This window comes from Salvelinus fontinalis, chromosome 32, assembly GCF_029448725.1.
Source record: "Salvelinus fontinalis isolate EN_2023a chromosome 32, ASM2944872v1, whole genome shotgun sequence".
NCBI classification, from domain to species: Eukaryota; Metazoa; Chordata; class Actinopteri; order Salmoniformes; family Salmonidae; genus Salvelinus; species Salvelinus fontinalis.
Genome location: NC_074696.1, coordinates 1,482,515 through 1,510,477, shown reverse-complemented (window position 1 = coordinate 1,510,477; position 27,963 = coordinate 1,482,515). Strand labels below are relative to the sequence as shown.

Genomic DNA, 27,963 nt, shown 5'->3' with positions numbered 1-27,963 from the left:
TGTTGATAATGCCGTTAAGAAGGCAGAGCAGCGCCTTGTTGATAATGCTGTTAAGAAGGCAGAGCAGCACCTTGTTGTTAATGCTGTTAAGAAGGCAGAGCAGCGCCTTGTTGATAATGCTGTTAAGAAGGCAGAGCAGCACCTTGTTGATAATGCTGTTAAGAAGGCAGAGCAGTGCCTTGTTGATAATGCTGTTAAGAAGGCAGAGCAGCGCCTTGTCGATAATGCTGTTAAGAAGGCAGAGCAACGCCTTGTCGATAATGCTGTTAAGAAGGCAGAGCAGCACCTTGTTGATAATGCTGTTAAGAAGGCAGAGCAGCACCTTGTTGATAATGCTGTTAAGAAGGCAGAGCAGAGCCTTGTTGATAATGCTGTTAAGAAGGCAGAGCAGAGCCTTGTTGATAGTGCTGTTAAGAAGGCAGAGCAGCGCCTTGTTGATAATGCTGTTAAGAAGGCAGAGCAGCGCCTTGTCAATAATGCTGTTAAGAAGGCAGAGCAACGCCTTGTCGATAATGCTCTTAAGAAGGCAGAGCAGCGCCTTGTTGATAATGCTGTTAAGAAGGCAGAGCAGCGCCTTGTTGATAATGCTGTTAAGAAGGCAGAGCAGCACCTTGTTGATAATGCTGTTAAGAAGGCAGAGCAGAGCCTTGTTGATAGTGCTGTTAAGAAGGCAGAGCAGCGCCTGGTTGATAATGCTGTTAAGAAGGCAGAGCAGAGCCTTGTTGATAGTGCTGTTAAGAAGGCAGAGCAGCGCCTTGTTGATAATGCTGTTAAGAAGGCAGAGCAGCGCCTTGTTTATAATGCTGTTAAGAAGGCAGAGCAGCGCCTTGTTGATAATGCTGTTAAGAAGGCAGAGCAGCGCCTTGTTGATAATGCTGTTAAGAAGGCAGCGCAGCGCCTTGTTGATAATGCTGTTAAGAAGGCAGAGCAGCGCCTTGTTGATAATGCTGTTAAGAAGGCAGAGCAGCGCCTTGTTGATAATGCTGTTAAGAATGCAGAGCAGCGCCTTGTTGATAATGCCGTTAAGAAGGCAGAGCAGCGCCTTGTTGATAATGCTGTCAAGAAGGCAGAGCAGCGCCCTGTTGATAATGCCGTTAAGAAGGCAGAGCAGCGCCTTGTTGATAATGCTGTTAAGAAGGCAGAGCAGCGCCTTGTTGATAATGCTGTTAAGAAGGCAGAGCAGCGCCTTGTTGATAATGCTGTTAAGAAGGCAGAGCAGCGCCTTGTCGATAATGCTGTTAAGAAGGCAGAGCAACGCCTTGTCGATAATGCTGGTAAGAAGGCAGAGCAGCGCCTTGTTGATAATGCTGTTAAGAAGGCAGAGCAGCGCGTTGTTGATAATGCTGTTAAGAAGGCAGAGCAGCACCTTGTTGATAATGCTGTTAAGGCAGAGCAGAGCCTTGTTGATAGTGCTGTTAAGAAGGCAGAGCAGCGCCTTGTTGATAATGCTGTTAAGAAGGCAGAGCAGCACCTTGTTGATACTGCTGTTAAGAAGGCAGTCCAGCGCCTTGTTGATAATGCTGTTAAGAAGGCAGAGCAGCGCCTTGTTGATAATGCTGTTAAGAAGGCAGAGCAGCACCTTGTTGATACTGCTGTTAAGAAGGCAGTCCAGCGCCTTGTTGATAATGCTGTCAAGAAGGCAGAGCAGCGCCTTGTTATGGGGTATATGGGGCTTTAGTGTCAAAATGGATGGCACTGTGATCCACTGCATCCAATTTGCTGAGTAGAGTGTTGGAGGCTATTTTGTAAATGACATCGCCGAAGTCGAGGATCGGTAGGATGGTCAGTTTTACGAGGGTATGTTATGCAACATGAGTGAAGGATGCTTTGTTGTGAAATAGGTAGCCGATTCTATCTCTAATTTTGGATTGGAGATGCTGGCAAAGCTTCCTGCCATCCAGGATCTCTACACTGGGTGGTGTCAGAGGAAGGCCCTAAAAATGGTCAGACCCCAGCCACTCCAGTCATAGACTGTTCTCTCTACTATCGCATGGCAAGTGGTACCGGAGTGCCAAGTCTAGGACAAAAAGGCTTCTCAACAGTTTTTACCCCCAAGCCATAAGACTCCTGAACAGGTAACCAAAAGGTTAACCGGGCTATCTGCATTGTGTCCCACCACCCGCCAACCCCTCTTTATACGCTACTGCTACTCTCTGTTCATCATATATGCATAGTCACTTTAACCATACCTACATGTACATACTACCTCTATAAGCCTGACTAACCAGTGTCTGTATGTAGCCTTGCTACTCTTTTTTCAAATGTCTTTTTACTGTTGTTTTATTTCTTTACTTACCTACACACACACACACACACACACACACACACACACACACACACACACACACACACACACACACACACACACACACACACCTTTTTTCACAATATTGGGTAGAGCATTGTAAGTAAGCATTTCACCTGTTGTATTTGGCGCACGTGACAAATAAACTTTGATTTGATTTGTTAGGTTCCGTGATGATTTGTGTGAGATTGAGGGCATCTAGCTTAGATTGTAGGACGGCCGGAGTGTTAAGCATATCCCAGTTTAGGTCACCTAACAGTACGAACTCTGAAGATAGATGGGGGGCAATCAATTCACATATGGTGTCCAGGGCACAGCTGGGGGCTGAGGGGGTACTATAACAAGTGACATTAGTGAGAGACTTATTTCTTGAAGGTGGATTTTTAAAAGTAGGAGCTCGAACTGTTTGGGCACAGACCTGGATACTATGACAGAACTCTGCAGGCTATCTCTGCAGTAGATTGCAACTCCGCCTCCTTTTGGCAGTTCTATCTTGATGGAAAATGTTGTAGTTAGGGATAGACATTTCTGAATTTTTGGTGACCTTCCCAAGCCAAGATTCAGACACGGCAAGGACATCAGGTTTGGTGAAGTGTGCTAAAGCAGTGAATAAAACACACTTAGGGAGGAGGTTTCTGATGTTAACATGCATGAAACCAAGGCTTTTACGGTTACAGAAACCAAGGCTTTTATGGTTATGAGAGCGCCTTGGGAATAGGTGTAGTACTGGTGGCTACAGGGCCTGGGTTAACCGCTGCATCACCAGTGGAACAGAGGAGGAGTAGGATAAGGGTACGGCTAAAGGCTATAAAAACTGGTCGTCTAGTGCGTTGGGAACAGAGAATAAAAGGAGCAGATTTCTGGGCGTGGTAGAATATATTCAAGGCATAATGTACAATCAAGGGTATGGTAGGATGTGAGTACAGTGGAGGTAAACCTAGGCATTGACTGACTATGAGAGAGGTTGCATCTCTGGAGGCACCAGTTGAGCCAGGTGAGGTCTCCGCATGCGTAGGGGGTGGGACAAAAGAGCTATCTAAGGCATGTTGAGCGGGACTGGGGGCTCTACAGTGAAGTAAAACAATATAAACTAACAGAAACAGCAGTAGACAAGGCATATTGACACTAGAGAGAGGCATAAAGCAATCACAGGTGTTGGTCGGGAGAGCTAAGACAACAACGGGTAAATGGAGAGGAATGGACAGAGAGGGTCAGTTAGGTACACACAGGACCTGAGTTCGAGGCTGCGACAGACAGATAAACAAAATGAGGTACAGCGTTATTGAATAGTCCAGCAGGCATCAGCTGTGTAGCCGAGTGATCATAGGGTCCAATGAGCAGCAATAGGTGAGTCAGGGAGCCGTTCGGTAGTTGCTACTATGCTAGGCGAGCGGGAGACACGGCGTTCAGAAAGCTAGCGGGCTGAGTGATCATAGGGTCCAATGAGCAGCAATAGGTGAGTCAGGGAGCCGTTCAGTAGTCGCTACTACGCTAGTCCAGCGGGAGACACGGCGTTCAGAAAGCTAGCGAGCCGGGGATAGCAGATGGGTCTTCGGCGACATCGCAACGGAAAAGCCTGTTGAAACCACATCGGACGATTACGTCGGCAGACCAGTCGTGATGGATCGGCGGGGCTCCGTGTCAACAATAAAGGGTCCAGGCCAATTGGCAAAAGAGGTATAGCCCAAGAATTAGCTGGTATACTCCGTCGGCTGGCCGGGAGATGGATCTAGCTCGAGGCTAGCTGAAGGCTAACTGGTGCTTGCTTCAGGACAGAGGCATTAGCCAACAATAGCCACTCGGTTGCAGCTAGCTAGCTGCGATGATCCGGTGTAATGGTCCAGAGATTGTGGCAGGAATCCGGTGATTTGGTAGAGAAAAGCAGTCCGGTATGCTCTGGGTTGATATTGCGCTGTGTAGACTGGCAGGTAATTGTCCGTGCTGAAGCTGGCTGGTGTCCGAGCTAACGGTGAAGACCTTTAGCAGTGGCTAACAATGACTAGTTGATAGTTTGCTGGCTAGCCTCTGATGGAGATTCCATAAGGTATAAAAATAGCAGATCCGTACCACATTGGGTGAGGCGGGTTGCAGGAAAGTATATTCAGTTCCTACATGGTAATTGAGATTTAAATATATAAGAGAGAAAAAAATCCTCCCCATCTTAGCTACTGTTCTTTCAATATGTTTTGATCATGACAGTTTACAATCCAGGGTTACTCCAAGCAGTTATGTCACCTCAACTTGCTCAATTTCAACATTATTTATTACAAGATTTAATCGAGGTTTAGGGTTTAGTGAATGATTTGACCCAAATACAATGCTTTTAGTTTTAGAAATATTTAGGACCAACTTATTCCTTGCCCACCATTCTGAAACTAACTGCAACTCTTTGTTAAGTGTTGGAGTCATTTCAGTCGCTGTAGTAGCTGACAAGTATAGTGTTGAGTCATCTGCATACATAGACACTGGATTTTGCGGAATGACTTTGGCTTCCCTCAAAGACTGAGGGCACACGCTCTCTAGTAGGCTTAAATTGAATATGTGGCAAATAAGAGTGGCAATATCGTCTGCTATTATCCTCAGTTATTTTCCATTCAAGTTGTCAGACCCCGGTGGCTTGTCATTGTTGATAGACAACAATCATTATTATAAATATTTACTTACCTTAGATGATCTTCATCAGAATGCACTCCCAGGAATCCCAGTTCCACAACATAAATGTTTGATTTGTTCCATAAAGTCCATAATTTATGTCCAAACACTTTTGTTTGAGCGTTTAGTACACAATCCAAACTGATGACGCGCTGGCAGGTCCAGGCGAAAGTTCAGACGAAAAGTCATATTACAGTCCGTAGAAAAATGTCAAACTAAGTATAGAATCAATCTTTAGGATGTTTTTATCATAAATCTTCAATAATGTTCCAACCGGAGAATTCCTTTGTATGACCAGGTCGTGGCACTCTGCCAGACCTCTGACTTAATCCCCTCTCATTCCCCCCTCCTTTATAGTAGAAGCATCAAACAAAGTTCTATAGACTGTTGACATCTAGTGGAAGCCTTAGGAAGTGCAACATGACCCTATTTCCACTGTATCTTGGATAAGCAAAGAGTTTAAACACTACAAACCAGACCAGGGAACAGAGGGTTAAATGCAACATGTAATTGATGGGATTGGAACCAGGTGTGATGGAAGACAAGACAAAACCAATGGAAAATTAAAAGAGGATCAGCGATGGCTAGAAGGTCGGTGACTTCGACCGCCGAACGCCGCCCGAACAAGGAGAGGGACCGACTTCGGCGGAAGTTGTGACAATCTCCCAAAAACGTTTTTCAACAGAATGTAAAATGATAGTCTAGAAACTAAAGCTTTGGTTGTCTTCCTCTCAGGCTTCCATGTCTTCTCCCTGGACCTCCTCAATGTCCACTTCTTGAACATCAGACTCTGAGGCCTCATCTTCACTGTCACTTTCCAACCTTGTTGAGGATGGCTTGTTGTCAGGCTCAAAAAGCCTCAAATTTGCCCGGATGGCCAACAATTTTTCAACCCTTGTATTGGTCAGCCTGTTGCCTGCTTTGGTGTGTGTGTTCCAAACAAGGACCAGTTGCGCTCTGAGGCGGCTGATGTTGGTGGGATTTGGAGGATGATGGAGGTACAGGGGAAAGAGCCTCAGATCCACAAAGTCCCTTCCACCAGGTGGCTGATGAGATATGTTGGCACGACTGCCATATTGCATCTCCATCCCAAAGCCCTTGCTTGGATGTGTACTTCGCCAGACTGCCAAGAACCTTGCCCTCATCCAGGCCAAGGTGGCGAGACTCGGTAGTGATGACACCATAGGCCTTGTTGATCTCTGCACCAGACAGGATGCTCTTGCCAGCATACTTGGGGTCCAACATATACGCTGCGGCGTGAATGGGCTTCAGGCAGAAGTCTTCACGCTTCTTGATGTATTTCAGAACTGTAGTTTCCTCTGCTTGGAGCAACGGTGAAGTGGGTAGGGCAGTACGGATTTCTTCTCTTACGTCTGCAAGCAGTGTCTGAACATCAAACAGGATGGCATTTTCTCCCTCAATCCGTGCAATGGCTACTGCTATAGGTTTCAGGAGTTTCAGGCTGCTTACCACTCTCTCCCAAAATACATCATCCAGGAGGATCCTCTTGATGGGGTTGTCCATATCGACAGACTGTGATATGGCCTTTCTTGGAGAGACTCCTTCCCCTCCAGGAGACTTTCAAACATGATGACAACACCACCCCAACACGTGTTGCTGGGCAGCTTCAATGTGGTGCTCTTATTCTTATCACTTTGCTTGGTAAGGTAGATTGCTGCTATAACTTGATGACCCTTCACATACCGAACCATTTCCATTGGCTCTCTTGTAGAGTGTATCCATTGTTTTCAATGCCATGATGTCCTTGAGGAGCAGATTCAATGCATGAGCAGCACAGCCAATGGGTGTGATGTGAGGGTAGGACTCCTCCACTTTAGACCAAGCAGCCTTCATGTTCGCAGCATTGTCTGTCACCAGGGCAAATACCTTCTGTGGTCCAAGGTCATGGATGACTGCCTTCAGCTCATCTGCAATGTAGAGACCGGTGTGTCTGTTGTCCCTGGTGTCTGTGCTCTTGTAGAATACTGGTTGAGGGGTGGAGATGTAGTTCATTATTCCTTGCCCCTGAACATTCGACAACTCAGAGATGATTGCAATAGTCTGCTTTCTCTATGATTTGCTTGACCTTCACTTGAATTCTGTTGAACTCTGCATCCAGACAATGAGTAGATAAAGCATGTCTGGTTGGAGGGGTGTATGCTGGGCGAAGAACATTCAGAAATCTCTTCCAATACACATTGCCTGTGAGCATCAGAGGTGAACCAGTTGCGTACACAGCTCGAGCAAGACATTCATCAGCATTTCTCTGACTACGTTCCTCCATTGAGTCAAAAACACTTTTGATTCCAGGAGGACCATGAGCAGTTGCTATCGATAAGGTGTCTGATTCATCATTTTCACCTCAAATAGAAGTACAGGGACGTTTGTCAGAGGTTTTCTTCACATATGATTTGGCACAGTATTTGCAAATGTACACAGCTTTTCCTTTACATTAGATGCAGTGAAATGTCTCCACACATCAGATAGTGCCGGTGGCATTTTCCTGTAAAGATTAGAAAAAAACTCATAAAAATAAATAAATACAATTCCGTGTACTGATATAGTTAAGAAGTTAGATTAAACAACTCCTTTGTAAGATCTTTTTTTATTTTTATGAAACATGTATGGAAATAGGTGAATTAACACTCCTCAGTTAGCAGGCTCAAGCAAGCTAAACCCCACATGGTAACAAAAACTAACTAGCAGAAATTGGTAACAAGTTAGAAATTATTTAAACACTTTGCTGTAGGCTACTATTTACTAGTAAACACAAAAAATATGTATGCCATATGAAATATATTCACCCCACCCAGTATCGTAATCAAAACTTACCAGAAAGCATGTAGTCCTTGGCTCAGACAGTGTAGTAGTGTTGAGCTCAATAGCATCTCATTAGTGTGCAAGATTTTGAGAATCAGCTGTACATGTGATGGAAGAATGCACTGTGCATGCAGAGGGTTACAATTCCATTGAATTGAGGATAGTTTAACTAAAATATGCCACAAGACCGAGAATTGCCTTGTGTGTCCCACAAAAAAGGTTCCCTGTTACAAGATAACTTCTAGCTTATAACAGTGTGCTCTTTAGCTTATAAAATGCCCCAAATTCCAGGGCTTAACTTCCCATGGAAAATTACAGGAAAAATTCCGGAATTTTACTGGAAAGATTCCAACCCTTTGCAACCCTAACTATATTAGGCCCAGCCTTTGGAACTTTGGTTTTCCTAGATATGGCTACTATATTGTGATCACTACATCCAATGGATACTGCTTTCAAGCACATTTCTGCAGCATTAGTAAATATGTGATCAATTCATGTTGTGCTGTTTGTAACTACCCTGGAAGGTTGACTGATAACCTGAACCAGGTTGCAGTTATTGGTTACAGTTTGACGTTTTTTCTTGAGTGGGCATCTTGATTAAAGCCAGTCAATATTTAAATCTCCCAGAAAATATACCCCTCTGTTTATATCAAGCATTTCACACTTTATCCAGATGCTGACTGTTAGCACTTGGTGGTCTATAGCAGCTTCCCACCAGAATGGGCTTTAAGTGAGGCAGATGAACCTGTAGCCATATTACTTCAACAGTATTTAACATTAGATCGTCTCTAAACTTTACAGGAATGTGGTTCTGAATATAAACAGCAACACTTCCACCATTGGCATTTCTGTCTTTTCGGTAGATGTTATAACCATGTATTGCTACCACTGTACCATCAAATATATTATCTAAGTGAGTTTCAGAGATAGTCAGAATATGAATGTCATCTGTTACTAGCAAATTATTGATTTCATGAACCTTGATTCTTAGACTACATATGTTAACGTTGGCTACTTTGAGCACTTTTCTTCTGTGATGATTACTTGTTTTCATTGCTTTACTGGGAGGTTTAGCAGCAGTAGACGTGCTCATGTTATTTATGTTAATGCAGGGTGAGCTACACACAGTGGACTTCCTCCTAGGGCACACCGCCTCAGTGCTAACAGTATAAATCTGGTTCATAGGCACATGATTACTGCATACAACAGCTGTAGGATCAGCAGAGACATTCAGGGCAGTTAGAGGGACATAAATTAGATTACATATATTGTGTCTACTGATGCCTCTGGTATAATGTACAATTGCTGAAGCATTGTGAAAACTCTGTCACAATGGTAGGGATTAGCTGAGCTGGGCTTGAGTCATTGATAAGTCATTGTCTCAACGCAACTTTATAATGCTGTGAAAGGATCCAGGAACCCAAATGATTTGGGTGGATCCCATCCTTATATAACATGTTTTGTTTCCAAATGGTATTGAAATTGTCAACAAAAGTTACACCCATTGAGCTGCAATAATCACGTAGCCAGTTGTGAAGAGAGAGAATCCTGCTAAAGCGTTCAATGCCACGATTCAGAGAGGGCACAGGGCCAGATATGATCAGAGAGGGCACAGGGCCAGATAGGATCAGAGAGGGCACAGGGCCAGATATGATCAGAGAGGGCACAGGGCCAGATATGATCGGAGAAGACACAGGGCCAGATATGATCAGAGAGGGCACAGGGCCAGATATGATCAGAGAGGGCACAGGGCCAGATATGATCAGAGAGGGCACAGGGCCAGATATGATCAGAGAGGGCACAGGGCCAGATAGGATCAGAGAGGGCACAGGGCCAGATATGATCAGAGAGGGCACAGGGCCAGATATGATCAGAGAGGGCACAGGACCAGATATGATCAGAGAGGGCACAGGGCCAGATATGATCAGAGAGGGCACAGGACCAGATATGATCAGAGAGGACACAGGGCCAGATATGATCAGAGAGGGCACAGGGCCAGATATGATCAGAGAGGGCACAGGGACAGATATGATCAGAGAGGGCACAGGGACAGATATGATCAGAGAGGGCACAGGGCCAGATATGATCAGAGAGGGCACAGGGCCAGATATGATCAGAGAGGGCACAGGGCCAGATATGATCAGAGAGGACACAGGGCCAGATATGATCAGAGAGGGCACAGGGCCAGATATGATCAGAGAGGGCACAGGGCCAGATATGATCAGAGAGGGCACAGGGCCAGATATGATCAGAGAGGGCACAGGGCCAGATATGATTGGTCTTTTGTTAGTGTTTAGAAGAGAGGCAATCAACTCTTTAAAATCCAGTTTCAACTGTTCAGAGCTGCCCTTCATAATGTCATTAAAACCCACATGGACTACGATAGAATCCATTTCCATGTCCTGGCATAGTACATTCGGGAGCAGCTTAGTAATGTAATTTACTCGAGCTCTGAGTAAAAGACATTGTTTTTGCACTAGGAATGGTCACATTTCTTACCATGGAGCTGCCCAGATTCACCGCTGGCGAGAAGGATGGGGAAATGCGCCCACTCCCACGCTTCTCAGGATTCAGAGAACCCTTTATGGATGGGCGAGAGGCAGGATAACTTGAGCCCATTGCTCCCGGCGCCTGTGGCAGGATACCTTGAGCCCATTGCTCCCGGCGCCTGTGGCAGGATACCTTGAGCCCATTGCTCCCGGCGCCTGTGGCAGGATACCTTGAGCCCATTGCTCCCGGCGCCTGTGGCAGGATAACTTGAGCCCATTGCTCCCGGCGCCTGTGGCAGGATAACTTGAGCCCATTGCTCCCGGCGCCTGTGGCAGGATAACTTGAGCCCATTGCTCCCGGTGCCTGTGGCAGGATAACTGGAGCCCATTGCTCCCGGCGCCTCCGGCAGATGGAGAAGCCCCGCTCGATCCAGAACAGGGATGGAAGGTTGGCAACATCAACTAAGAATTCGTAGTTGTAGGCACTGCGGCCGCAGACACAGGTACCCCCAGCAACGAAGGTGCAGGAAGATCAGGCTCCAGGACGGTGAAACTATTCGCTGTTTGTATCCTCTCCGGGCCTCTCGTTGGGAGTGTAGACTGCTTTGTGGGAGGCCGCTGTCTTCGGCTTCCACGGCTCGTGACATGCGACCATCGTTGATGGTCTTGCTCCTCTTGCTGTGCTCCTTCGACTCCGCTATCAGATGGGGGAGCTCCGGGCAACACTGCGTTCAGATGGGGGAGCTCCGGGCAACACCGTGTTCAGATGGGGGAGCTCCGGGCAACACCGTGTTCAGATGGGGGAGCTCCGGGCAACACCGTGTTCAGATGGGGGAGCTCCGGGCAACACCGTGTTCAGATGGGGGAGCTCCGGGCAACACCGGCCAGTCGGATAACAACAAACGACAAGGCGGAGATGTATCCAACAAGCGTGAACGTCGTCCAGCCACCAGTGTAGAAAATGTAAACATTCTACTCTGCATTTCCCCCAGTTTCTTACGTAGGCTGGCGACCTGTGTGATCAATGAATCGACCTCAAGCCTATAATCCTCGGCAAGTGAACAATTGCCGCATTGGAACTCTGACTGGTCCGGTTTGTGCCGTAACATTAATAGATACAGCTCCTACAGCGCTGGAACCGTTAATTTCTTTCTCCAGACATAGAGGGTTCCATTGCAAAACTCATCTAGTACCAACTTCGTTAGCTTGATGGCTAGCAGCTTAGCATCTCTGTCAAGCAGGTTAAACCTGTCTGTTAAGTGGGATTCCGGGACAAGAAATAGCGGTCCTTGCTGTTAAAAGCTTATAGCTATTCTCTGCCCTGAAGCTCTCTAACCTGCTAATTAGAATATAGCTATTCTCTGCCCTGAAGCTCTCTAACCTGCTAATTAGAAAATAGCTATTCTCTGCCATGAAGCTCTCTAACCTGCTAATTAGAATATAGCTATTCTCTGCCATGAAGCTCTCTAACCTGCTAATTAGAATATAGCTATTCTCCGCCCTGAAGCTCTCTAACCTGCTAATTAGAATATAGCTATTCTCTGCCCTGAAGCTCTCTAACCTGCTAATTAGAATATAGCTATTCTCTGCCCTGAAGCTCTCTAACCTGCTAATTAGAATATAGCTATTCTCTGCCCTGAAGCTCTCTAACCTGCTAATTAGAATATAGCTATTCTCCGCCCTGAAGCTCTCTAACCTGCTAATTAGAATATAGCTATTCTCTGTCCTGAAGCTCTCTAACCTGCTAATTCGAATATAGCTATTCTCTGCCCTGAAGCTCTCTAACCTGCTAATTAGAATATCGCTATTCTCTGCCCTGAAGCTCTCTAACCTGCTCCTCCAGACTACCATAAGGACATTCTCTATGGTTTACTAATGGAGCTCCTCCAGACTACCATAAGGACATTCTCTATGGTTTACTAATGGAGCTCCTCCAGACTACCATAAGGACATTCTCTATGGTTTACTAATGGAGCTCCTCCAGACTACCATAAGGACATTCTCTATGGTTTACTAATGGAGCTCCTCCAGACTACCATAAGGACATTCTCTATGGTTTACTAATGGAGCTCCTCCAGACTACCATAAGGACATTCTCTATGGTTTACTAATGGAGCTCCTCCAGACTACCATAAGGACATTCTCTATGGTTTACTAATGGAGCTCCTCCAGACTACCATAAGGACATTCTCTATGGTTTACTAATGGAGCTCCTCCAGACTACCATAAGGACATTCTCTATGGTTTACTAATGGAGCTCCTCCAGACTACCATAAGGACATTCTCTATGGTTTACTAATGGAGCTCCTCCAGACTACCATAAGGACATTCTCTATGGTTTACTAATGGAGCTCCTCCAGACTACCATAAGGACATTCTCTATGGTTTACTAATGGAGCTCCTCCAGACTACCATAAGGACATTCTCTATGGTTTACTAATGGAGCTCCTCCAGACTACCATAAGGACATTCTCTATGGTTTACTAATGGAGCTCCTCCAGACTACCATAAGGACATTCTCTATGGTTTACTAATGGAGCTCCTCCAGACTACCATAAGGACATTCTCTATGGTTTACTAATGGAGCTCCTCCAGACTACCATAAGGACATTCTCTATGGTTTACTAATGGAGCTCCTCCAGACTACCATAAGGACATTCTCTATGGTTTACTAATGGAGCTCCTCCAGACTACCATAAGGACATTCTCTATGGTTTACTAATGGAGCTCCTCCAGACTACCATAAGGACATTCTCTATGGTTTACTAATGGAGCTCCTCCAGACTACCATAAGGACATTCTCTATGGTTTACTAATGGAGCTCCTCCAGACTACCATAAGGACATTCTCTATGGTTTACTAATGGAGCTCCTCTAGACTACCATAAGGACATTCTCTATGGTTTACTAATGGAGCTCCTCCAGACTACCATAAGGACATTCTCTATGGTTTACTAATGGAGCTCCTCCAGACTACCATAAGGACATTCTCTATGGTTTACTAATGGAGCTCCTCTAGACTACCATAAGGACATTCTCTATGGTTTACTAATGGAGCTCCTCCAGACTACCATAAGGACATTCTCTATGGTTTACTAATGGAGCTCCTCCAGACTACCATAAGGACATTCTCTATGGTTTACTAATGGAGCTCCTCTAGACTACCATAAGGACATTCTCTATGGTTTACTAATGGAGCTCCTCCAGACTACCATAAGGACATTCTCTATGGTTTACTAATGGAGCTCCTCTAGACTACCATAAGGACATTCTCTATGGTTTACTAATGGAGCTCCTCTAGACTACCATAAGGACATTCTCTATGGTTTACTAATGGAGCTCCTCCAGACTACCATAAGGACATTCTCTATGGTTTACTAATGGAGCTCCTCCAGACTACCATAAGGACATTCTCTATGGTTTACTAATGGAGCTCCTCCAGACTACCATAAGGACATTCTCTATGGTTTACTAATGGAGCTCCTCTAGACTACCATAAGGACATTCACCATAAACAACCAGAAGAGACACCAGCTGTTGTGATTATAGGCCCTATCTCCTTAGACCCTTCGCTTTATAGGGTGTATAAGGGTTAGGGGTTAGGATTGTGTATAATAAGTGTTTGTGTGTATAAGTGTGTATAATACGTGTGTGTGTGAGTGTGTGTGTGTGTGTGTGTGTAACCGATGTGAAATGGCTAGCTAGTTAGCGGTGGTGCGCGCTAATAGCCTTTCAATCGGTGACGTCACTTGCTTTGAGACCTTGAAGTAGTGGTTCCCCTTGCTCAGCAAGCGCCGCGGCTTTTGTGGAGCGATGGGTAACGATGCTTCGTGGGTGACTGTTGTTGATGTGTGCAGAGGGTCCCTAGTTCGCGCCCGGGTCGGGGCGAGGGGACGGACTAAAGTTATACTGTTACATGTGTGCATATGTAGTGTGTGCCAGTGTGTATAATACGTGTGTGTGTGTGTGTGTGTGTGTGTGTGTATTTGCAGTGTGTATAATCCGTGTGTGTGTGTATATGCAGTGTGTATAATACGTGTGTGTGTGAGTGTGAGTGTGTGTGTGTGTGTGTGTGTGTGTGTGTGTGTGTGTGTGTGTGTGTGTGTGTGTGTGTGTGTGTGTGTGTGTGTGTGTGTGTGTGTGTGTGTGTGTACAGTTGAAGTCGGAAGTTTACATACAGGTCCTCTACTCCGACAAATTAATCCACATATAAAACGGCCAACCGAATCGTTTCTAGTCATCTCTCCTCCTTCCAGGCTTTTTCATCGTTGAACTTATATGGTGATCGCATCTAAACTTTCATAGTATTACCACGACAACCGGAAAAACAGTTCGTCTTTCAATCACCCACGTGGGTATAACCAATGAGGAGATGGCACGTGGGTACCTGCTTCTATAAACCAATGAGGAGATGGGAGAGGCAGGACTTTCAGCGCGATCTGCGTCAGAAATAGGAATGACTTCTATTTTAGCCCTTGGTAACACAGACGCTCGTTGGCGCGTGCGAGCAGTGTGGGTGTTATAATTGAATAACATGGATTTCTACATTTATTTTGAGACGCTTGCGCACGTGACGTGTCTGGTCTGGTCAGCATGTTAGGATCACCACTTCATTTCAAGAATGTGAAATGTCAGAATAATAGTAGAGAGAATGATTTATTTCAGCTTTTATTTCTTTCATCACATTCCCAGTGGGTCAGAAGTTACATACACTCAATAAGTATTTGGTAGCATTGCCTTTAAATTGTTTGACTTGGGTCAAACGTTTTGGGTAGCCTTCCACAAGCTTCCCACAATAAGTTGGGTGAATTTTGGCCCATTCCTCCTGACAGAGATGGTGTAACTGAGTCAGGTTTGTAGGCCTCCTTGCTCGCACACGCTTTTTCAGTTTTGCCCACAGATTTTCTATAGGATTGAGGTCAGAGCTTTGTGATGGCCACTCCAATACCTTGACTTTGTTGTCCTTAAGCCATTTTGCCACAACTTTGGAAGTATGCTTGGGGTCATTGTCCATTTGGAAGACACATTTGCGACCAACTTCCTGACTGATGTCTTGAGATGTTGCTTCCATATATCCACATAATTTCCCTTACTCATGATGCAATCTATTTTGTGAAGTGGACGAGTCCCTCCTGCAGCAAAGCACCCCCACAACATGATGGTGTTCTTCAACTTCGACCCCATTTTTCCTCCAAACATAACGATGGTCATTATGGCCAAACAGTTCTATTTTTGTTTAATCAGACCAGAGGACATTTCTCCAGAAAGTACAATATTTGTCCTCATGTGCAGTTGCAAACCGTAGTCTGGCTTTTTTATGCCGGTTTTTGAGCAGTTGCTTCTTCCTTGCTGAGCGGCCTTTCAGGTTATGTCGATATACGATTCGTTTTACTGTGGATATAGATACTTTTGTACCTGTTTCCTCCAGCATCTTCACAATGTCCTTTGCTGCTGTTCTGGGATTGATTTGCACTTTTCACACCAAAGTACGTTCATCTCTAGGAGACAGAACTTCCTGAGCGGTATGACGGCTGCGTGGTCCCATGGTGTTTATACTTGCGTTCTATTGTTTGTACAGATGATCATGGTACCTTCATGCGTTTGGAAATTGCTCCCAATGATGAGCCAGACTTGTGGAGGTCTACAATTTGTTTTCTGAGGTCTTGGCTGATTTCTTTTGATTTTCGCATGACGTCAAGCAAAGAGGCACTGAGTTTGAAGGTAGTCCTTGTAATACTTCCACAGGTACACCTCCAATTGACTCAAATGATGTCAATTAGCCTATCAGAAACTTCTAAAACCATGACATAATTTTCTGTAATTTTCCAAGCTGTTTAAAGGCACAGTCAACTTAGTGTATGTAAACCTTTGACCCACTGGAATTGTGATACAGGGAATTATAAGTGAAATAATCTGTCTGTAAACAATTGTTGGAAATATTACTTGTGTCATGCACAAAGTAGTTGTCCTAACCGACTTGGCAAAACTATAGTTTGTTAACAAGAAATTTGTGGAGTGGTTGAAAAACGAGTTTTAATGACTCCAACCTAAGTGTATGTAAACTTCAGACTTCAACTGTATATTAAAAGTGTGTGTTTGTGTCATATCACAGTAAGCGGCTGGTGGTGGTGGTACCCAACGAGACGTCCTTCCAAGGGCGGCGTGCATACACCAGCGAGGACGAGGCATGGCGGTCCTACTTGGAGAACCCTCTGACTGCAGCCACCAAGGCCATGATGAGCATCAATGGAGACGAGGACAGTGCTGCAGCCCTGGGACTGCTCTACGACTATTACAAGGTGAGTAAGTTACAAAGTTCACTACTACTACTACTATCACTACTAATACTACTATCACTACTACTACTAATACTACTACTCCTACTACCACTACTACTACTAAATCTACTATCACTAATACTACTATCACTACTGCTACTAATACTAATATCACTACTACTACTACTACTACTACTATCACTACTACTAATACTACTATCACTACTACTACTACTACTACCACTACTACTACTACTATCACTACTACTACTACTACTACTACTACTATCACTACTACTAATACTACTATCACTACTACTATCACTACTACTACTACTACTACTACTATCACTACTACTAATACTACTATCACTACTACTATCACTACTACTACTACTATCACTACTACTACTACTACTACTACTACTACTACTATCACTACTACTAATACTACTATCACTACTACTATCACTACTACTACTACTACTACTACTACTACTACTACTACTACTACTATCACTACTACTACTACTATCACTACTGCTACTACTACTACTACTACTGCTACTATCACTACTACTACTATCACTACTACTATCACTACTACTACTACTACTACTATCACTACTACTAATACTACTATCACTACTACTATCACTACTACTAATACTACTATCACTACTACTATCACTACTACTACTATCACTACTACTACTACTACTACTGATACTACTATCACTACTACTACTAATACTCCTATCACTACTACTAATACTACTATCACTACTACTATCACTACTACTAATACTACTATCACTACTACTATCACTACTACTACTATCACTACTACTACCACTATCACTACTACTACAACTATCACTACTACAACTATCACTACTACTATCACTACTACTACTACTATCACTACTACTACAACTATCACTACTACAACTATCACTACTACTACATCTATCACTACTGCTACTACTACTACTACTATCACTACTATCACTACTATTACTACTACTAATGTCACTACAACTACTACTAGTACACTATCACTGCTACTACTACTCCTACTATCACTGCTACTACTACTACTACTACTAATATCACTACTACTACTACCACTATCACTACAACTACTACTACTACCACTATCACTTCAACTACTACTACTAATATCACTACTACTACTACTACTATCACTACAACTACTACTACCACTATCACTACAACTACTACTAGTACTGCTGCTACTTCTATCACTACTACTACTACTACTACTGCTACTTAGTCTACTGCTACTGCTACTTATTCTACTATTACTGCTACTACTACTGCTACTACTACTTATACCTATTCTACTACCACTGCTACTTATTCTACTACTACTGCTACTACTGCTACTTATTCTACTACTACTACTAATGCTACTTATTCTACTACTACTGCTGCTACTACTGCTACCTATTCTACTACTACTGCTACTACTACTTCTACTTATTCTACTACTACTTCTACTTATTCTACTACTATTGCTACTACTATTGCTACTACTACTGCTACTTATTCTACTACTACTGCTACTTATTCTACTACTACCGCTACTTATTCCACTACTACTGCTACTTATTCCACTACTACTGCTACTTATTCTACTACTACTGCTGCTTATTCTACTACTACCGCTACTTATTCCACTACTACTGCTACTTATTCTACTACTACCGCTACTTATTCCACTACTACTGCTACTTATTCTACTACTACTGCTACTTATTCTACTACTACTGCTACTTATTCTACTGCTACTGCTACTACTGCTGCTACTGCTACTACTACTGCTGCTACTTCTGCTACCGCTACTAATACTACTACTACTGCTACTTATTCTACTGCTACTGCTACTAATACTACTACTACTGCTACTTATTCTACTTCTACTTGTTCTACTACTACTGCTACTCATTCTACTACTACTGCTACTTATTCTACTACTACTGCTACTTATTCTACTACTACTGCTACTTATTCTACTACTACTGCTACTTATTTTACTGCTACTGCTACTGCTACTGCTACTGCTACTGCTACTACTACTGCTGCTACTTCTGCAACCGCTACTAATACTACTACTACTGCTACTACTACTGCTACTGCTACTACTACTAATACTGCTACTACTACTGCTACTACTAATACTACTACTACTGCTACTACTACTACTACTAATACTACTACTGCTGCTACTGCTACTGCTACTAATACTGCTACTACTACTGCTACTACTAATACTACTACTACTGCTACTAATACTACTAATACTACTACTACTACTGCTACTAATACTACTAATACTACTGCTACTAATACTACTAATACTACTACTACTACTGCTACTTATTCTACTACTACTGCTACTTATTCTACTACTACTGCTACTTATTCTACTACTACTGCTACTTATTCTACTGCTTCTGCTACTACTACTGCTACTGCTACTACTACTGCTGCTACTAATACTACTACTACTGCTACTGCTACTGCTACTGCTACTAATACTACTAATACTACTAATACTACTAATACTACTGCTACTGCTGCTATTTTCACATAGTGGATATTATTTTCTTCTTTATGGATTGAACAGAGCAGTAACACCTTGTTGGGTGACGTCATTCATCTGGACACAAAGTGGATGTTCTTTTCTTCTCAGGTTCCTAAAGAAAAGAGATTGTTGCCCATCGCCAAAGTGGTTGAAATTTCAGAGGAGCAGGAAAAGAGGTCAGTGCATTTCATAGCCAACATGTAATATCCGATATACATTTTTTTAACATAATTTATAAGAAAGACAATCTACCATTTTAAGCACATCACTTATAGCCCTTGATATACAGTTTATTTTCTGACACCAAAAACTGACTTTTAGTCATTGTGATTTTGACTGGAAATCATAAACCTTTTTAACCCTAAGGGGGAAACTGTTACCTTACAGGTTGGGTATGTGGGTCGTTCCTCCAGCTCGGTGCCTTTTGAGAAGTGTAACTTAATAAAATGTAGATTTCACCTCATTTTAACATTCTGTCATAAATAGCACAAGTTCAAAAAGGACTATAGTAAGTGCCTATTTAGTGCCAAATAAAGGAACAGGGTTGACGATTTTAAAACAGCCATGATTCCCCTCGTGACAGGGGAAGAGTGACAATTGAATTTAAGCTTCACCCCCAAAAAATGATTTGCTAAAACATCTCTAGCCTGTCTATCTATGAATAACAGGGTTGCCGTGTCTTGTTCGGCCCACTCACTTTTCCACCACAAAACATTAAAACATTGCAAAAAATAGAGATGTTTAATGTTTCTTTAGATTTTTTGTTGTTGAAATGAATAGTTTCACCCGTATTAAAAGGACATTTCAGTTTACGTAAAAGGGTTGACCTGAAAATGAATGACTAATCACATTAAATTAATAATCATCTTCAGAGATGACTTCGTCAAAGCAACAATGGAACGAGAGCTTTACAATGATGTTGAAACTTGAAGAAATCTTTGGATGAAGTGGGTTTCAATCTTCCTAAAAGTGATACAGGGTTGACTGAGAGACATGGCAAAATGCTGAATTAAGGCACTTTAGCCATTATTCACGTAAAACAATCTGATTTATTGAATTCTCCATGTGGTCTATATTAAGGCCACTTCATTTAATTTAACAGCCTTTTAAAATTAAATACTGGTCCAGAATTTCCACTTCAAATATCAAATGGACATAAAATGCACTCTTTGGTGGAATGACCCACGTAATATGTTTCCACCAGGTGTAGTGGGTTCCACCTGAATGTTGTTCTTCTCTGATGCTGTTACAGGGGAGCCTCGGGGACCAGCATCAACGGCCAGCAGGGTGACACCGTACAGATGGTGGACAACCGAGTCCAGGTGCTGAAGTCTGTCCCAGTCAACCTGTCCCTCAACACTGACCACCTGGACAAGAGAGTCAACATGTCCCTCAACACTGACCACGTGGACAAGAGGGAGGAGTACGGGTCGGGGACGGGTGACGGACCTGGGGCTATTGCCTTGGTGAAGGCAGAGATGTATGCCCCGGTGTTCATGGGCCCTGGGGTCGGGACGGGGGTGCACTACCGAGTGGAGGGCGAGGAGCAGGGGTCAAGGGTCGTCTATGAACAGATGAGTCCGTATGTGTCCGATGTGTCAACGGTTAGTCACGGAGGATACGTTAAGGAGGACCAGCGCAGTACGCCTGATGACAGCCCGTATGAAGAGGAGAGCGATGTGGTAAGAGGATGTTAGGACTTATGGGTTAAACATGAATATTCTTAAGTTATGTTAAAAGCCCAGTGCAGTCAAAAACCTGATATTCCTATTCCACACTGAGGTTGCAATTGTGAAAATGATGATAATGCCCATTTAGCGTAAGAGCTATTGGAAAAGACTGCCTGAAGTTTCAGCCTGTTTTGGTAGGACGGAGTTTTGGCTTGGCTGATGCGACATCACCAAGCGGTAAATTGATTAATAGACCAATAATAAAGAGAGTTCCAAACCTCTCTGCCAATAACAGGTTTTCTGTTTCCCCTCCCCAATCAGACCTCTCCCAGACAGTCCTAGCTAAATTCTTGCTTGAGAAATTCCTCTTTGCTATTTTTGACCATTTTTATTTAAAGCATTCACAGTAAGGTACTTCATTGTTACTCAGAAATGATTTGATATTGAGATAACGGCTGTAACGGACCTTAAAGCTATAACACCACGGGGAAAAACTCATTACAATCATATTACAACTTAGAATGATGTGATTGCAACCTGTTTGCCCACTTGGGAAGGATACTTCCCTTTAGCAAATTGTTGATGCTAAATGCCCCAATATTCTATGGAACTGGAAAAGCCAAAATGTCAGTAAATGAACCAAAATGTTGATCAACTTCCTCTAAATGTACCATCGTTGGTTCCTCTTTCCTTGTCTGACTGACTGCCTGACACAGTGATGTTTCCCCCCCCTAACAGAAATACCACACACCCAAGTCTATAGCACAGGAAGAGTTTATCTTCGACCAACAAGTAGTGTAAGTCACTACTCCCAACACATCCACAACATACTATCCAGTTAAACAATATACAGCATGTTTGTTGGCTGAGATATCCACCAGTCATATCTACAGACGAATCATGTGTTGTGTCTTCTAACAGGGATACGTTTCAGTACAAGCTGGAAGCCACCAGGTCACTGCGTGTGAAGCAGGGGGAGGGGCCCATGACGTACCTGAACAAGGGCCAGTTCTACGCTGTGACGCTCAGCGAGCTGGGAGCTAACAAACGCCTGAGACATCCAATCAGCAAAGTCAGGGTGAGTTGAAGAATGAGAACGAAGAACGCACATTTTTAGGAGTACTCTGGGAGTTAACTAGCACACCTTTAGTACTCTGGGAGTTTACTAGCACATCTTTAGTACTCTGGGAGCTAACTAGCACATTTTTAGGAGTACTCTGGGAGCTAACTAGCACATTTTTAGTACTCTGGGAGTTAACTAGCACATCTTTAGTACTCTGGGAGCTAACTAGCACATTTTTAGTACTCTGGGAGTTAACAAGCACATATTTAGTACTCTGGGAGTTAACTAGCACATATTTAGTACTCTGGGAGTTAACTAGCACATCTTTAGTACTCTGGGAGTTAACTAGCACATCTTTAGTACTCTGGGAGTTAACTAGCACATCTTTAGTACTCTGGGAGTTAACTAGCACATCTTTAGTACTCTGGGAGTTAACTAGCACATCGTTAGCACTCTGGGAGTTAACTAGCACATCTTTAGTACTCTGGGAGTTAACTAGCACATCTTTAGTACTTTGGGAGTTAACTAGCACACCTTTAGTACTCTGGGAGTTAACTAGCACATCTTTAGTACTCTGGGAGTTAACTAGCACATATTTAGTACTCTGGGAGTTAACTAGCACGTCTTTAGGAGTACTCTGGGAGTTAACTAGCACACCTTTAGTACTCTGGGAGCTAATAGGCACATCTTTAGTACTCTGGGAGTTAACTAGCACATCTTTAGTACTCTGGGAGCTAACTAGCACATCTTTAGTACTCTGGGAGTTAACTAGCACATCTTTAGTACTCTGGGAGTTAACTAGCACATCTTTAGTACTCTGGGAGTTAACTAGCACATCTTTAGTACTCTGGGAGTTAACTAGCACATCTTTAGTACTCTGGGAGTTAACTAGCACATCTTTAGTACTCTGGGAGTTAACTAGCACACCTTTAGTACTCTGGGAGTTAACTAGCACATCTTTAGTACTCTGGGAGTTAACTAGCACATCTTTAGTACTCTGGGAGTTAACTAGCACATATTTAGTACTCTGGGAGTTAACTAGCACATCTTTAGTACTCTGGGAGTTAACTAGCACATCTTTAGTACTCTGGGAGTTAACTAGCACATCTTTAGTACTCTGGGAGTTAACTAGCACAACTTTAGTACTCTGGGAGTTAACTAGCACATCTTTAGTACTCTGGGAGTTAACTAGCACATCTTTAGTACTCTGGGAGTTAACTAGCACATCTTTAGTACTCTGGGAGTTAACTAGCACATCTTTAGTACTCTGGGAGTTAACTAGCACAACTTTAGTACTCTGTGAGTTAACTAGCACATCTTTAGTACTCTGGGAGTTAACTAGCACATCTTTAGTGCTCTGGGAGTTAACTAGCACATCTTTAGTACTCTGGGAGTTAACTAGCACATCTTTAGTACTCTGGGAGTTAACTAGCACATCTTTAGTACTCTGGGAGTTAACTAGCACACCTTTAGTACTCTGGGAGTTAACTAGCACATCTTTAGTACTCTGGGAGTTAACTAGCACCTCTTTAGTACTCTGGGAGTTAACTAGCACACCTTTAGTACTCTGGGAGTTAACTAGCACACCTTTAGTACTCTGGGAGTTAACTAGCACATCTTTAGTACTCTGGGAGTTAACTAGCACATCTTTAGTACTCTGGGAGTTAACTAGCACATCTTTAGTACTCTGGGAGTTAACTAGCACACCTTTAGAACTCTGGGAGTTAACTAGCACATCTTTAGTACTCTGGGAGTTAACTAGCACATCTTTAGTACTCTGGGAGTTAACTAGCACATCTTTAGTACTCTGGGAGTTAACTAGCACATCTTTAGTACTCTGGGAGTTAACTAGCACATCTTTAGTACTCTGGGAGTTAACTAGCACATCTTTAGTACTCTGGGAGTTAACTAGCACATCTTTAGTACTCTGGGAGTTAACTAGCACATCTTTAGTACTCTGGGAGTTAACTAGCACATCTTTAGTACTCTGGGAGTTAACTAGCACATCTTTAGTACTCTGGGAGTTAACTAGCACACCTTTAGTACTCTGGGAGTTAACTAGCACATCTTTAGTACTCTGGGAGTTAACTAGCACATCTTTAGTACTCTGGGAGTTAACTAGCACATCTTTAGTAGTCTGGGAGTTAACTAGCACATCTTTAGTACTCTGGGAGTTAACTAGCACATATTTAGTACTCTGGGAGTTAACTAGCACATCTTTAGTGCTCTGGGAGTTAACTAGCACATCTTTAGTACTCTGGGAGATAACTAGCACATCTTTAGTACTCTGGGAGTTAACTAGCACATCTTTAGTACTCTGGGAGTTAACTAGCACACCTTTAGTACTCTGGGAGTTAACTAGCACATCTTTAGTACTCTGGGAGTTAACTAGCACCTCTTTAGTACTCTGGGAGTTAACTAGCACACCTTTAGTACTCTGGGAGTTAACTAGCACACCTTTAGTACTCTGGGAGCTAACTAGCACATCTTTAGTACTCTGGGAGTTAACTAGCACATCTTTAGTACTCTGGGAGTTAACTAGCACATCTTTAGTACTCTGGGAGCTAACTAGCACATCTTTAGTACTCTGGGAGTTAACTAGCACATTTTTAGTACTCTGGGAGTTAACAAGCACATATTTAGTACTCTGGGAGTTAACTAGCACATATTTAGTACTCTGGGAGTTAACTAGCACATCTTTAGTACTCTGGGAGTTAACTAGCACATCTTTAGTACTCTGGGAGTTAACTAGCACATCTTTAGTACTCTGGGAGCTAAATAGCACATCTTTAGTACCCTGTGAGTTAACTAGCACATCTTTAGTACTCTGGGAGTTAACTACCACATATTTAGTACTCTGGGAGTTAACTAGCACATCTTTAGTACTCTGGGAGTTAACTAGCACATCTTTAGTACTCTGGGAGTTAACTAGCAGATCTTTAGTACTCTGGGAGTTAACTAGCACACCTTTAGTACTCTGGGAGTTAACTAGCACATCTTTAGTACTCTGGGAGTTGACTAGCACATCTTTAGTACTCTGGGAGTTAACTAGCACATATATAGTACTCTGGGAGTTAACTAGCACGTCTTTAGGAGTACTCTGGGAGTTAACTAGCACACCTTTAGTACTCTGGGAGCTAACTAGCACATCTTTAGTACTCTGGGAGTTAACTAGCACATCTTTAGTACTCTGGGAGCTAACTAGCACATCTTTAGTACTCTGGGAGTTAACTAGCACATCTTTAGTACTCTGGGAGTTAACTAGCACATCTTTAGTACTCTGGGAGTTAACTAGCACATCTTTAGTACTCTGGGAGTTAACTAGCACATCTTTAGTACTCTGGGAGTTAACTAGCACATCTTTAGTACTCTGGGAGTTAACTAGCACATCTTTAGTACTCTGGGAGTTAACTAGCACATCTCTAGTACTCTGGGAGTTAACTAGCACATCTTTAGTACTCTGGGAGTTAACTAGCACATCTTTAGTACTCTGGGAGTTAACTAGCACATCTTTAGTACTCTGGGAGCTAACTAGCACCTCTTTAATACCCTGTGAGTTAACTAGCACATCTTTAGTACTCTGGGAGTTAACTAGCACATCTTTAGTACTCTGGGAGTTAACTAGCACATCTTTAGTACTCTGGGAGTTAACTAGCACATCTTTAGTACTCTGGGAGTTAACTAGCACATCTTTAGTACTCTGGGAGTTAACTAGCACATCTTTAGTACTTCGGGAGTTAACTAGCACACCTTTAGTACTCTGGGAGTTAACTAGCACATCTTTAGTACTCTGGGAGTTAACTAGCACATATTTAGTACTCTGGGAGTTAACTAGCACGTCTTTAGGAGTATTCTGGGAGTTAACTAGCACACCTTTAGTACTCTGGGAGCTAACTAGCACATCTTTAGTACTCTGGGAGTTAACTAGCACATCTTTAGTACTCTGGGAGCTAACTAGCACATCTTTAGTACTCTGGGAGTTAACTAGCACATCTTTAGTACTCTGGGAGTTAACTAGCACATCTTTAGTACTCTGGGAGTTAACTAGCACATCTTTAGTGCTCTGGGAGTTAACTAGCACATCTTTAGTACTCTGGGAGTTAACTAGCACATCTTTAGTACTCTGGGAGTTAACTAGCACATCTTTAGTACTCTGGGAGTTAACTAGCACATCTTTAGTGCTCTGGGAGTTAACTAGCACATCTTTAGTACTCTGGGAGTTAACTAGCTTTTGAGTATAAAATAATGATAATTGGATTCATATACACCGCCGTTCAAAAGTTTGGGGTCACTTAGAAATGTCCTCAAGCCCAAACGTTTGCCCATCCCTGATCTACGGTAATGTTTTTAATCATCGTCCTGTCTCCCATTCCTCTGACACAGAGTGTCATCATGGTGGTGTTTAGTGAAGACAAGAACAGAGACGAACAGCTGAAGTACTGGAAGTACTGGCACTCCCGCCAACACACTGCTAAACAGAGAGTACTAGACATAGGTAAGACCTGTGACTAACTAACCTGTGACTAACTAACCTGTAACTAACTAACTACTTAACCATACTGGCCAGCACACTTTTTGTAAGTGTACTAGACATTGGTAACTTGGTAAGAGTATAGAATTATAGTTTGTTGAAAGTCACTCAGACCATGACATTTTGAAAGATTCTACAAATTAAAGTTATAGGCCTGTACGTAAACCTGTCTAAATACTGTTGGTATGCTATGTGTCCATTAACTGACTAGTATTGGCCAGGCCTACCACCAGTCACTGTCCCCTACCTGGTCCTACCACCAGTCACTGCCCCCTACCTGGTCCTACCACCAGTCACTGTCTCCTACCTGGTCCTACCACCAGTCACTGCCCCCTACCTGGTCCTACCACCAGTCACTGCCCCCTACCTGGTCCTACCACCAGTCACTGTTCCACATCCCCCTACCTGGTCCTACCACCAGTCACTGCCCCCTACCTGGTCCTACCACCAGTCACTGTTCCACAGCCCCCTACCTGTTCCTACAACCAGTCATTGCCCCCTACCTGGTCCTACCACCAGTCACTGTTCTACATCCCCCTACCTGGTCCTACCACCAGTCACTGTTCTACATCCCCCTACCTGGTCCTACCACCAGTCACATCCCCCTACCTGGTCCTAACACCAGTCACTGTTCCACATCCCCTACCTGGTCCTACCACCAGTCACTGCCCCCTACCTGGTCCTACCACCAGTCACTGCCCCCTACCTGGTCATTCCACCAGTCACTGTTCTACATACCCCTACCTGGTCCTACCACCAGTCACTGCCCCCTACCTGGTCATACCACCAGTCACTGTTCTACATCCCCCTGCCTGGTCCTACCACCAGTCACTGCCCCCTACCTGGTCCTACCACCAGTCACTGCCCCCTACCTGGTCCTACCACCAGTCACATCCCCCTACCTGGTCCTACCACCAGTCACTGCCCCCTACCTGGTCCTACCACCAGTCACTGCCCCCTACCTGGTCCTACCACCAGTCACTGTTCCACATCCCCCTGCCTGGTCCTACCACCAGTCACATCACCCTACCTGGTCCTACCACCAGTCACATCCCCCTACCTCGTCCTACCACCAGTCACTGTTCTACATCCCCCTGCCTGGTCCTACCACCAGTCACTGTTCCACATCCCCCTACCTGGTCCTACCACCAGTCACAGCCCCCTACCTGGTCCTACCACCAGTCACTGCCCCCTACCTGGTCCTACCACCAGTCACTGTTCCACATCCCCCTACCTGGTCCTACCACCAGTCACATCCCCCTACCTGGTCCTACCACCAGTCACTGTTCCACATCCCCCTACCTGGTCCTACCACCAGTCACATCCCCCTACCTGGTCCTACCACCAGTCACTGTTCCACATCCCCCTACCTGGTCCTACCACCAGTCACTGTTCCACATCCCCATACCTGGTCCTACCACCAGTCACTGCCCCCTACCTGGTCCTACCACCAGTCACTGTTCCACATCCCCCTACCTGGTCCTACCACCAGTCACTGCCCCCTACCTGGTCCTACCACCAGTCACTGTTCTCCATCCCCCTACC

At 43.9% G+C, this 27,963-nt stretch overlaps 1 protein-coding gene across 1 annotated transcript in view; it reads left to right on the top strand.

Moving 5' to 3' along the window:
* Positions 1-16,369: 16,369 nt before the first annotated feature.
* The window catches only part of grhl2b (grainyhead-like transcription factor 2b), a 110,428-nt gene continuing 98,834 nt past the window's right edge, over positions 16,370-27,963 (top strand). Inside the window, exons 1-6 of the mRNA XM_055893182.1 lie at positions 16,370-16,564; positions 19,263-19,330; positions 20,407-20,836; positions 21,563-21,621; positions 21,746-21,902; positions 26,271-26,382. Of these exons, the coding sequence (XP_055749157.1) occupies positions 16,499-16,564; positions 19,263-19,330; positions 20,407-20,836; positions 21,563-21,621; positions 21,746-21,902; positions 26,271-26,382 (892 nt within the window). The 5' untranslated portion in view covers positions 16,370-16,498. The remainder of the gene's footprint in view (positions 16,565-19,262; positions 19,331-20,406; positions 20,837-21,562; positions 21,622-21,745; positions 21,903-26,270; positions 26,383-27,963) is intronic.